This window comes from Saccoglossus kowalevskii, chromosome 13 (assembly GCF_978046115.1).
Source record: "Saccoglossus kowalevskii chromosome 13, keSacKowa6.1, whole genome shotgun sequence".
In the NCBI taxonomy this organism is placed as follows: domain Eukaryota; kingdom Metazoa; phylum Hemichordata; class Enteropneusta; family Harrimaniidae; genus Saccoglossus; species Saccoglossus kowalevskii.
This window is the reverse complement of record NC_140653.1, coordinates 19,203,328-19,216,905: the sequence shown is the minus strand read 5'-3', so window position 1 is coordinate 19,216,905 and position 13,578 is coordinate 19,203,328. Positions and strand designations below refer to the sequence as shown.

The 13,578-nt window shown below is 34.4% G+C and overlaps 1 protein-coding gene across 1 annotated transcript; it reads right to left on the bottom strand.

Annotated features, from left to right (window-relative positions):
• Positions 1-644: 644 nt before the first annotated feature.
• LOC100378806 (GPI ethanolamine phosphate transferase 3, catalytic subunit-like) lies at positions 645-13,418 on the bottom strand. The gene is made up of 5 exons (XM_006814078.3): positions 12,563-13,418; positions 8,458-8,632; positions 5,606-7,322; positions 4,000-4,385; positions 645-2,494 (listed from the first exon to the last, which is right to left on the bottom strand). Exons 1-5 carry the CDS (start codon positions 13,318-13,320, stop codon positions 2,291-2,293), a joined length of 3,240 nt encoding a protein of 1,079 aa, XP_006814141.1. The 5' UTR covers positions 13,321-13,418; the 3' UTR covers positions 645-2,290.
• Between the last annotated feature and the right edge of the window lie 160 nt (positions 13,419-13,578).

Genomic DNA, 13,578 nt, shown 5'->3' with positions numbered 1-13,578 from the left:
ATTTGATATTAAAGTATTCCTCTACATGTGGATCTTGGGGGAATCCTTTAATTTGATGGGGAGCTGTTAATGTAGAGAACTGGCCAGTATAATTAGAAACTCGCTCTTTGCTTCAACAGAATCATTATAAATAGGGCAGTTTCTGATGTTATTCACATGGGACTTGAAATGATCACCAACATTAGGCTGTGATATGAAAACAATTGAAAGTTGTATTGTGTAATTCATCCAAATGTATCACATAACATCAACAAACCTGTATTATGTCCATAGAACAATCTATAGATAACTGTTCATTCATCAGCAGGAATATAGTTGTACAGAGATTCTACGTTATTGTACATAAAATAATCTTTCATAAAAAGTCAACTAGTAACCTTTGACCTTTAACTCAAGTATGCACAACTGTTGTATGAGCAATTCTTGTTGTCCTTCACTTGACGCAAATGTCATGCATGTCCAGTCTACCTTTTCCCATCATGCAATGCACATAAATTGTACATATTCGATGATTTGGTTGTACCAATTTTGTGCATTTTTTGAATGTTTTCCTCCAATTTCAATACTTTGGGGAACAAGCAGAATGAATTATTCAAATTATTTTGAAAATGTTACAATTTTGGATGAAAAGATTACACATCACCGAAGCTCACATAATAGCATTTATTATCAACTGAATCATTAAAATACAGCTATTTTACGTACATAAGCAAATACACACAATCATTTTATGGAAGGATATTCGACTGGCGCAATCGAGGCGATTAATTTGATTTTTAGTTTAAATAAAACAAAAAAATTCGCCAAATGGAGGTGTTAGGGCAAAATCACCACGACTGGTTTATTCTGCAGGAAATTCATTGCTATTAAATATTCATGAATGCACATATTATAATGAGGTGGGCGAGGAAATGCGTGCATAATGAGGTTAACATGGTAAAGGTTCACTGCAGACCCAACATGGCGGCATGTTAAAATTCGAGTTTGTCGTAGTCGTCGGTTCTAATTCATCACAATGTGCAAAAAAGTAACTCGTACTACTCGTACAATAAAAAAAAAAATCGGCTGCTACAATCAGCTGACGTCTTCTTGGTCAGAGGTCAGTTGAAGAGACGTTGTGATTGGCTTAAATGATTGTCAATTAGAACACTCATTAACATAATTACCTTTTGAAAATCGATGGGTTCCTGCGGTGTCGATAGAGAGCCATGCAGAATAAACCAGTCGGGGTGATTTCGCAGTTACAGGGGATTTTGCGCTAACACCTCCATTTTTTTATTTTATTTAAACCACAAAAACAAATAAATCACCCCAACTGCGCCAGTCTAGAAGGATATATAAATTTGACAAAGTGGTGAAAAGGCTGATGACAAATCACAAGATAATGTCTTCAATCATCAAATCAGGACTAATTTTGAAAATAGTGATGACATACTACATCATCAATACCATGTTTACATTTAATGCAATAAATTTATAATCCCATGTGATACAAACAATATATATTTACATTATTCCTATATCTTTTATAAAACTTTTGTTACCAGTAAGTAAACAAAATATTCTTTAAAAGTTTATGTAGTTTCCACATTTTTGAAGCATGATAAACTTATTATTATTCCAATATCATCAATTGACATGTTTTAAGTTTATTCTTGCTCATCAGAGATGTTTTGAAAAGTATCGGTACTATACAAATGGACATCACAATTTCAGGTATTGAAATAGAAGTAGTATTTGCCTGGTATGTTTCTGAACTGCCTGCTACCCTACATTTGTCACTGCCACCATCCGAATATATTTATTACCATATATACTTCACAAAATTTGTTTTCCCTATCATTTTCAATATCACTATCTCCTACTCTCTTCATAAATCCTCTGTGTCATTCTCCTTCACAATTATTTTATCTTATTTCCATGAACTTTGTACATGTTGTTTTTTTTTGACTGGATGAGCTCCATAATTTGTCGATCTTCCAAATGCCACGCTATATTTCAACCCCTCATTAATATTTTGTATTGTGTCATCAGTGGGTATGAATAAAAAAAAAATAGCAATATATATATATATATATATATATATATATATACTCCTTTTGCCTTTGAAATTCAGAGAATTGCACAAATCGTTGCCTAGCAACTAGAACACACAACTCTACTGATCACACTTTTCACTGACAGATTATTTTTAAAAAATGAATCTTTTCAAATCAGTGCAAAATTGATTACAAATATTACAAAGTTTACAAAACAAATTTTCTAGGAAAACGCATACGACACAAGAATGTTATTGTTCGTGGCATTTAATAACAAGCTGGTCAAACCAATTTTTTAAAACTTTATCCAGTCTAAGAAGAATCAGATAAATAATGAATATAATTGTCATTGTAAGCAGAAACGATACACCTTCAAACACAAATCTAGGAGCAAAGATTTTCCATACCATAAGGTGACGTCGATGAATACCTGCTGATACCATTGTACCTAGGAACTGAAAACAAAATACAGATTACAATCAAACAAATACTGAAATAAAAGAATATCCTAGGAAATATAAACAACTACACATACTGTAAAATGACTAATTTTCACTGGGTTTAAATTTCACTGATTTACCATTTCGGGCATATTCAGTGGGTTTTAAATTCACGGTTTCGTCATTTAGATAATGTGTTCTATGCTAAATTTTACATATTCACTGGGTTTTAATTTAGCGCATTTTTCCAGTCAGCGAAATAAGCTAAATTAAAACCCAGTGAATAATTACCCCCTTTACAGTACTTGTAGAGTTCTCCATGGTTACAAATACTAGGTGAAATTCACTACAACACCAACCTTGATGACTTTTCATGAAGTAAAAGCCATCGTGATGAACCAAATAGACACCAAGTATGAACACATAACTCAATTTGTGGTTGTAAAAATAAAAATTATACCATTCTTGGAGACTTCTAACTGTAAGTCACATTACACAACTACTCAATTGTCCATTATTTGCAGAATTTGCCAAAACTAATGTTGCTCATGAAGATGAAGTAACAAAATTTTTTACATTAAATAGTTATGACTATGAGTTTATTATGAAGATACGTCAAAGTATGCACGAAGACAGTACGATAATATGATATGATGCGACTTATCTTAAAAACTCAGTTGGAAGCCCTTTTAATTTTGAACAGAGTTTGTGAGTTATACTAATCAAAACATGATGCATTGCATCATTATTTATTGTCTGCACTAAAAGTAATCATAAAAGCCCATCATGCATTGCTGATCGAATTCTGCTACAAAAGCACACTAAACACAATTAACCTAGGAAGTATGTGATGTTTGCTTGAATGCTACAGTAACATGAGTAAGAAAATTATTCTATAAATTGAAATGGGAAGAACCTAATGGTCAGTTAGAAAAATTTCAAGAGTCTGGTGTGCCTACCAGACTAGTCTTAATGAAAAATACTTCACATTATCAAACAGAGAATCCTGCATGCAAATCAGTGACTTGATGACACCCTAAGATGCTGAAAACTCAATCACAATCAAAGCCCTGTAACTGCTTGGTGATTTTCGATTATTGGCAAGAAGGATGTCCTGCCAATTTTGTAGCTGCTGTATTTACATGTATTAAACAAAGGCTTAAAAACAAATTTTGTCGACAATACAACTTTAAGGTCAGATTTTACATGGATTGCAGGAAATAAATGCAAAACATCACATTTTTAATTTAAACTAAATATTCACTTTCTAACTTATTTAAATTTCATTTTACTAGTGTTCGAAAACATTCGATTGCCAAAGCTTCACCCCTGTCCCAAGTTTATACAGTGATCCAAATTAAATACTGGTAACTGAGAATTCTGATGAATTCAGAAAATTCATTGAAAAATTTTATTCTGCAATTCGTGCATGTTTGTAAATCAAATAGTAGTCCCCAATAAAGTTATAATAAAGGGAGATTGCAACTTTGATATCAAAAATTAATGTCAAAGATACTCACTCTAACAGCAAGAAATATTGTATACATCATGAAAAGTCGAAAACAAATAACTGAAAACTTTTCTTCATTCTCATGAAGAAGAAATTCTCCCTTGTCGTTTGCTCGATTACTGCCATCTTGTTGCGACAATGTTCCTCTTGAATATGGCCAAAATATAATTAATGGTAGGGAAACTGTAAAAATCACAGGTCCGGCATATGTGTTCAAACCGATCATTAATGCCGCTACAAAGTAGAGGTAGAATGGAAAGTCGCCATGGAAACCAACAAATGCAGATTCAAACCTAATGGATGGTACAGTAGCTTGGTGTCCAGTTGCGAAAAAATACTGCGAAGCCATCAACGCCCACAGAGCAACGATAGACCATGGGATATCGTGAAATTTATCTGTAAGACGAATATGAAAGGCGTTGCTTGAGAAGTAATGATTATGAAAAACCTAGTATGAGGTATCGACGTAAAATTACATTGACACAGTGCCATGAGTAAAATGGCCTTCATATTCTACTGTTCAATTGTGTTTCTGTTCTCTGGTTATAAGTACAGGTACTACACACTATAAAATAACGTCACAAAACACCTTTAACTATGACCCATACAAAATCTTGACAATAGACCATTTTCCGTTCACTGCGAGAATCACACGTTATGTGTAAAATCGAACGTAAAAACAAGACAAACAAAGGTCATAGCATCGTAGTGGCATCAAACATCGCATGGGATTCGACAAACGCGAAGTATTTTGGGCACATTTCCATGCTTAATAATGTGCTGTACACATTTGATAGACAATTTCGATTAAGTGTGGGTATTCGAAAGCAATATTCCTCTGTCGAAGATCGGTCGGTTAATGTGAGCTACGAAATAAAGAAATTCGAGTTCAAAATCAAATCGTTTGTTTTTTGAGGCAGACGTCCGACGCGCGTCTTTCATGCATCTCACGAGATCTCGCAGTTGAATGTTAAATCACCTATTTACAAGTTAGAATTTACATGCTTGTCAGTAAATGTGCCACTGATTTTTAGTAGGGCTCTTAAAACTAGTCGCAATCAATAAGTGAACATTCATTTTTGTGAGAGTTCTCACCATGTGTGCAGTTCTAACAATAGTGCCCCTTTTAAACAAATCGTTGGATAAAAAACTGAAAGGCCCATTTTTGGCCCTGAGAGTTATATCTTCTTGCGAGTTTTTATAAGGCAATTTTTTTGAGGAGGGCGGGAAAAAAATTAGATTTGTGTGATTTTCAAAGAATTGTAAGTGAGATCATTAATCGAAGAGAAGAAATGAAATAAAATTTTATTCCATCATGTATAACCTTGTTTCTCATCTGCGCGAGACTTTAATTTGGTACTTTGATCATGATACTCCCACGAAAATGCAACTTAGATTTGTTATGCGGCGGGCGGTGAAAAAAATGAAGATAAAAATTAGTTTTTTTAGTAACCTTTTGCATTTACAAGTCGGCAGGCGCGAGAAATTATGCTGAAATAAAATTATATTTTTATTTCATTTTCGGCTCCTGTTCATTCGACGGGTTTGCGAAACAAGGGATAATAAAAGTCTGGCCTAAATGTCACTGAACATACAATCAGAACTTAGTTACTTACCGACTTTTGAGCTGCCTGAATCCCTGAACTTAACATGAGAGATAACAGCATATAATTCCAACAAGAAAAACATTTGTACAGAAAGCAGCAGCATGGCTGGAGCAAACCCATCACCGAGGAGTATTGTCAATACCAGTATAAAAATAGTTACCAACAATAAGTAACTAGCAGAGTATACCGTAGCGAGGCCATACACCATGGGTACACTGCTGTCTGAGCTGAAGTCGTTTGATGGTTTCTTCCAGTTTGATTTCATCTTTTTAAAAACTTTCTTCACAACTTCATGTTCTTCATCTTGATGTATCTCCAGTGATGCAGATTCAGAATTAGAGTTTCTTTTTTTTTCTCCTCTGTGAATCACATACACAGTTAGAGGTTTCCACAGTACTATAATGATACCCACAGCAAATACAGAATACACAATCCTTGGAAGTAAAACTTGCTGCCACACTGGGAGACTATCCACAGTTTTATCAGGCAGGGCTTGCAATGCCCAGTAGAAGGACGCACACACTGCTGCTAGGGGTAACCCGTAGATCGCATAAGTTACAGCTGCGGATGATCCATTGAGGTTGCCATAGTGACTCATCCAGAAACGCAGACCTAAAGGCAATACACTAACACAAGCAAGTGACAAAAAGTATCGCATGTTTTTGAAGACGATTTGCGCAGGTGGCAAACTAGACAGTGATTGCGCGAATGCTGAACTTTCGCATGCGGGATACTGCTCTTCCCTGCATACCCGGAAATGTGCACTCAGGCGCACAGCAGCACTAATTATTAATATTATAAACATAACTCTGGATAATGGCTGAGTGAGCCACACTCCAAGATCCCATTTCCTAGTAGACTTCCGTTTAGTCCTTGTATACTTCACATTCAACAGAAATACAGTTAATAATAATGTATGTATGAGAAATACGCACACATCGTCTTCGCGTACCACGTAACTGTTTGATGTCATCGCTACAGCATAAAAAAGCATCAACACTGTTGCCATAAATGACTCCCAGGAAACCTGTTTGAATTTACATGATTTGTCGAGTAGAAAAAATTTACACAAAAAAGTCAAACTTGAGATAAGTGCAAACAAAAAGAACAAAATGGTCGCCCAATTTGACCTGAGTGGCGTATGTAGGAGAACAGCAAAGATTCCAAATGCAAGTCCGAAAATTCCACTTTTTATTATCAATTTTAAATGACCGTTTAGCGTCAGTGAAATTTGAGGAACTGCCATAGTGGTATTCAGACATAGTACCAATGCGACACTGCTTGTAATAGCAATCACCATCATCAAAATTCCACAGGTTATTAAAACAAGATCAAATTTCGCCCAAATTCTCTGGCACATGTGTTTCACACCATTTAAATAATCTATATACAAGTTCTGGATGTGGGACAACTGTTCATAATTTCCCTCAGATAGTAGTCTTTCTGCTGCATCAAGCTTGCTTTGTAAATCAGTCGCTCTTTGATGAGGAAATTCATCAGACACCCGAGAATACTCATCAATATACCGTTTGACTTGATAAGAATTTAATCTCAGTGCCTCGATGGATTTCAAAACTGCCACTGAGTAACTACTACTTGGAGATTTATCTTCAAATGTGAACAGATCAGTCATGACGCTGCCCAAATTGGAAAAAGGAATTGGTGTTCCGAGTAAAAGTGATAGTGTTGGTACTAAGTCGACTTGAGACAGAGTCTTGTAATTTTTCTGTGTGAAAAATGAAATAAATTAGCCTATTTATAATCTGCAGGACCACTGGACATAATAGCAAAGTGTAAGATAAAAACATATTTATCAAAAAAAAACATTGCATGATAGTATCTTTAGTTTTTGTTATTCCACCAGTAGTTAAAGAAATAAACTGAGGAATCACACCAGCTCAATGAAAGTTGTTGGTTTTTATGAATATTAATGAGCATGGCCACAACTGCAATATAAACTCAATTTATGTCAAAATATTATTTGTTTATTTCCCAGGAACAAACAAACAAGCAGCCTCTCGGCTGAGATAGCTCCGCTGTTAGCAATGCACATTTCAATTAAAGAACAGAATATATCATTAGAAAATGAACAATATGCATAGTATCAATGCAATGGGACTTGCTGTTTTCAACAAGAATTCAAAAATATCATTTTTCACCATAAATGATTGTGGTTTTTAACAAGAAGAAAATATCACTTTTTACCAAAAATGACAAAAATATTCACCAAAATTAGAGAATTAAAGATATCATTACAAAATGAACAAATCTGAGAGAGGTCCACATGTAGTACCTATATATGTAATATCAAAGCAATTGGACTTGCGGTTTTCAACAAGATGTCGAAAATATCACTTTTTACCAAAAATATTCACCAAAATTAGAGAATTGAAGATATCAACATGAAATGAACAAACCTAAGAGAGGTCTACCCAAAGTACATATACACCAAGTATCAAAGCATTCAGGCTTGTAGTTTTCAAGAAGAAGTCGAAAAAGTAAAACATTTACACGGACGACAATCACTCATATGATAAGCTCCGCTCGACAAAGTCGACAGCAGAGCTAAAAAAGAGTAATCCATTAAAGACAATAACACACACATGCGCATTTGTTTTGAATAATATCTACTCTTTTTTGATAAGTTCCACTTGTAGTAGAAACTTAATTTTTTACAGAACAAAGACTAGAATATGTAGATTTGAAAATAATAAAAATATGAAAAACAACAATTTAACTGTCTTTCAACCTACCTTAAAAGAAAAAGTTTTAAAACCTCATTGTTTTCGTTAGACAAACAAACAAACAAACAGTGATGCTGATGGAATTCACTAAGCATGTAACAGTCACTCTCCACCTACCTGTAAGGGGTTTAGTAACACAGTGTCAGGATGCATCAGTTGTGATGGTGAATAAACAAACAAGGCAGCTGATAATTCATCAGCACTATCGCCACCATGATCCCCAGTAGATGTCATACCATGGTCTCCAAATATAAATAGCACTGTCTCATTGGATATAGTCTCCACCACTGATCTACATCAAATAAATCAATTAATTAATTACCGGTAGTTCAAAAAATAAAAATAAAGTAAATAAAAAAAGTAAAAATAAAGTAAAATAAATAAATAAGATAAGGTCAGTGGACATGGTCTTTACTAATCTAATGAAAGTTTTGACTTTTCTCTGTAATAATGACATGCATGTAAACGTGTAAAGAAAACAAGATTAATTAAGACTATTTAAACTACAGCTATTATAACTCAAATCAAAAAATTGTACAAAATTCAAACAAATTCTAAATAATTATATGAAGTTTCAGGCTATTTCACATGATTTGTATTTTTATATGGAATTACCTGGGAATAAAAATTAACAGAACATTAAATTCTACAGCCCTCCACACGTATTCTACGTCCTTTTACAAAATCACAGGACAGCAACTGAGTTGTGGGGAGTCTCAAGTGATTTTTAGGATTGCCATTTTGCCTGAAGAACCATAGTTAAATTTGATTTGGTTTGGTGTCACGGTCTTGGAACAGTTTTAATGGTATAAAAATAATTTAAAGCAATTGTCGAAAAATTTGTACTACAATTTTCAGCTATATTAATTACTTCCCGAGGTCTGATAATTGTTCGGCTTTCCATCCAATCTCGTAATTATAAGGACTGCCAAGGCTACCCTTTTACAATCATGCAGTAGACTGTGTTCCTTGCTGATGAGTGTTTATTTTCCCATTAGGTTTATCTTTCTAGGTTTAATGTTGTTTAACCATGTTTCAAGTTGAGAATTGTCAATTTCAAAAATACTACCGATAAGAATCAATAAATATTTTCCACACATTCATCATGTCACATAATTGCATGATTATTTAAGATCACTGTGTGCAGTGTATTATGGGTAACATGCACTTTATATCATCTCTCGAAAAGATTACATGTAATACATGTATGAGTATGTAACAGAGATTGGCATTTAGAAACTCAAAGGTCATGGAATTATTATTATTATCATTATAATGAAATCAGCCAGTTTTTAACAATTCACAGGCAATTAGGCCCAAAAAAAATTGAAAATAATAATGTGAAAACTTGTGAAAACTAAGGGTATCGTAAATATCCGAGGTATATGGGAATCGATAAAACGCATGCTAGATATAAACACAAAAATCAAAGTGTTTCTTCCAGTCTTTTGTATTTCTGTACTACGATATGTACAGATCAACCCGAGGTTCAAAATCGGGATTTATTGCTTAAAATGGTGAGCTTTTAATATTTCGGCCTACCATAAAAAAAAAAAAACGCGACCCGATATTTCATATTTTCCGGTTGGTCGCTGAGGACAACAAAACAATTTTTTTTTTGCCCTTATTGTAGTGTTCTGGATATGTTATGCAATCAACACATTCCAGGGAATGTGTTTGATGCGAGGCGATGTATGAACAAGCTACGTTCCAAATGTTCAACCAAGATACAATTATTCTATTATTCGCCCATTATTCTTTAGCATTTCTGGCACCTCCCAACCCAGTGTGATATGACATGCAACATATTTTTTCATGACTCAACCAGTTACACTTATTCCTTGGCACATCATTAACATAACAGAAAAACATACAGTGATATAGAGATCCTGAACAAATCTTGTGGTTTGGTAAAATGACATTTACATTTTAAGAAACAAGACCTCTTTTAAAAGCAGACAACAAGCTGACCCTACTTATATTTGGAATGCCATACAGTTCTGTTAAAGGGCAAACTGCACACCCAAAAAATCTGATGCTGAAGTTGGAAATAGAATTAGATTCATTTTGTATTTGAGTAATTTGACAGTAGCAAAACATTCCCAAATAACAATGAGTATTTGTTAAGTTTTTTTCACATTTCTCAATCACTTGTGACGTCTAAAATGCCTTTTTTTAGCAAGCACATACAAGTGTTTTCCAAAAATGAAAATGAAAAAAAAAAAAAAAAGGTAGACAATTATTGGTGCACTGTATTAAAACAAGGGATGCTAAAAATCATACCTTAGTATAAGCCATATACTCATTTAGTTCTCTGCTCGTTATTTCTTACACTGCAGAAAACTTTTTGACTCGCGTAAAATAAGTTCTAAAATGCTAAAACATGTGTAACATTACAAAAATTAAATTAACCTCAAAAATGAATCCAACCTTGGAGCCAATTTCAGCATCAAAACAGAATGTTTTTTTTTTTTTGCATCTTTAGATATTGCTCTGTTACCTGGGTAGCTGAATCCCAATTAATTCATAAATATGATTCGGTAAGGGTCAAATTCCTGCAGTCCTTCAAGATAGAGTGAAGATTAAATTTACTGCGAAAAACGATAGTCTTGTCATCCTTGTGCATTTTTTAGGAAGTCAACATTTTACTATGTTGAACACTACGATAAAAACTTTCCGTTCTCGACATTATGAAATTCTTTCGTATTTTTGGAGAAAAAAAAACTGAAAAAAATTATTTTGACAAGAAATTTATATTAAGAATAATAACGAAATGTATTCCATATGCACCCATAAATTATTTTCATAATTACTGATTACACACGAATATTACAGAGAAAAAAGATAATTTGCTATATTCTCTATATATGTGCCATTTATTTGTCTTGAACTGTGACTGAAAGGAGCTGGATGAAATTACAAAATATGTAGTGTGTTCAACAACTCATGTATGAACAATAACTTTAATAAATATGATTCTACTTGGTAAAAATACTGTAATTTTCTGCATAAAAACAAAAGAATTTTACAATGTCAAAAACGGAAAGTCTTTATTATCGTAGTGTTGTTGGTAATAGTTGAAAATGATACATCATCCACGTGAATGTGCTCATATGAGATCGAAGGAGTCTGTTTTCAACAGCTGTATACTTCTCATGGTGCCATCACCGAGTTTCTTTGGTGGACCACGAGCTCTGTTCCTTGTTTGCACGTCATCATGTTCACACAATTGCAGACAATTATTTGAAAGGGTGCCCTTTGAAATGGTAAATTTACTTGATGTTTTAGCGAGTACTCCACCAGATATATAGCGAGTTCTCACATTAGCAAAATTTTATTCGAGTTCACTCATCACTTTCCCACATGCATTAACCATCCTTTGCTCCCAACTTTTATTGCACTCTTGTTTGTAATATTTATATGTTATTGTTGTTTTTGTCTTTCTAAACATCAAGTTTATTTTTGATTGACATTCAACGAGATAGTTTGAATTTTGAATTTGATGGCCGGTTTGAATTTGTCCACTTTTACAGTGTTGCGCTCAAGTTGAGTTACTAGTAATTACAAGCCTGATTTACATTTTTCTTGCGGTGTTGTTTTCTTCGTCAATGTATTATATAAGTGCATTGGGAAATAGCATAATTATATTGCGTGAGTGAAAGAGGCTGGTGAGACTGTGTCAGACGTGTTCTATTTATTTGCAACGTGCGTGGTTGTCGCGTCTGATTGACTTTATTTTGCATTTTTATTTTCGAAATGTATCACTGGCTGCGTTTGTTTTGTCATGTCTCACAACCGGCTGTATCCGGTTGATTTGATAGTTTGGTATACAGATGCATCTTCGATACCAAGCATAATATATTGCTTAGTCAACAATATACCCGAGACACTTCGACCCAGACACTCTGGACATCTCGACCCGACCCACAGTTCTTTAACAAGGGACTGTGTCAGACCCTATCCTAATGTGGCAATGCAAACTTCTATCTAGTTTAACTTTGAGAGTGTTGCCCTTTATAACGTTTTCAAAAGTTATGCCGACCGAAGATCGTAATCGTACTGGGTCGACTTGTCCAATGAAAAACAGATAAAGATTTTTTTTGGTCGAGATGTCCAGTTTGTTCCTTGATTGAAATACAAGTAGGTACATTGTACCACATGACTGCCATGTTTTAGCATATGTCGACATTGCCAACCATCGAGTACACTCAGTTGTACATACCGTATGACATCATTCATCTGGCTAAGTTTTTCACTCATAGCAGAATGATAAGGACCGAATCTATGACCGCAATGGTCAACTCCAAGGAAATGGGCAATTAATAAATGCCAGTCATTGTTGATAATCTCAGGAATTAAATGTTCAATAACACCATTATCTACAGTATGCAAGTCTTTAACATTGAATGAAGGATATGGAAATGCTTTCTTGAATTTACCAATAAATAAAGATTCCCATGTGTCGTCACCCATAAAGGTGATACTGCCACCTAAACCAGTCAATTGGGATATGAAATTATCTTCTACAATTTCTGAAGATGCAAAATTGCTTCCAGCATCTACAAAAGTGGGAAGGCTGCCAGTGGTAAGACCCTTTAGTCTTTGCATCGTGGTAGTTGGAGGGTCTGCTAAAAACTCGTACAGTCTCGAGTGTAATGGTTTCTCGACCAACAATCTACTGAGAAAGGGAAGTCTGTTCTGAAAGGCAGTGTCTGATTTCGAATCAGGCACAGCAAAATCGAATCTGAGCGCATCGATGACAAGCAAAACTGCTTGCTTGAAACGCCTTTGAGTCCAGCATCCCTGACTGAAATCGCCATGTTGATCAAATTTTCCATCAGCTTGAAAGTCGGAGCAAGTGCTTTTCTGAGGAATTTCCAGGCGTTTCAATAAAAATCCTTTGGTGAAAAGTACGATCGCTGTTACGTATAAGGTGAAAATCCATACCATTAGAAATAATTGAGTGTTGTGAGATCTCATTTTGTCAAAACTGACACCATCAGTTAAGAAAACGTTAAACACAGCACAAACACTGTCAAAAATAGTTAAAACATGTGAGATCAAACTTTTTCGTGAGCGCAGCCATTTTGAAATCAATAGTTGTTTGTGAAATCGCCACTCCAATCAGGATAGCCATTCGCAACAGTTTAGGAAATCCCGTTGATTGTAATTCCCATTATTTGAGTAGGGATTATATATTTTGATCTAAGGGAATATCATGTGTAATTATAGTTCTTC

Coding starts and splice junctions, on each gene's coding strand:
- LOC100378806 (XM_006814078.3), bottom strand. CDS start 13,320: ATGAGATCTCACAACACTCAATTATTTCTAATGGTATGGATTTTCACC. Junction 7,323..8,457: donor TGTTACTAAACCCCTTACAG/GTAGGTGGAGAG, acceptor TTTTTCACACAG/AAAAATTACAAGACTCTGTC. Junction 2,495..3,999: donor CAATATTTCTTGCTGTTAGA/GTGAGTATCTTT, acceptor TTTTGTTTTCAG/TTCCTAGGTACAATGGTATC.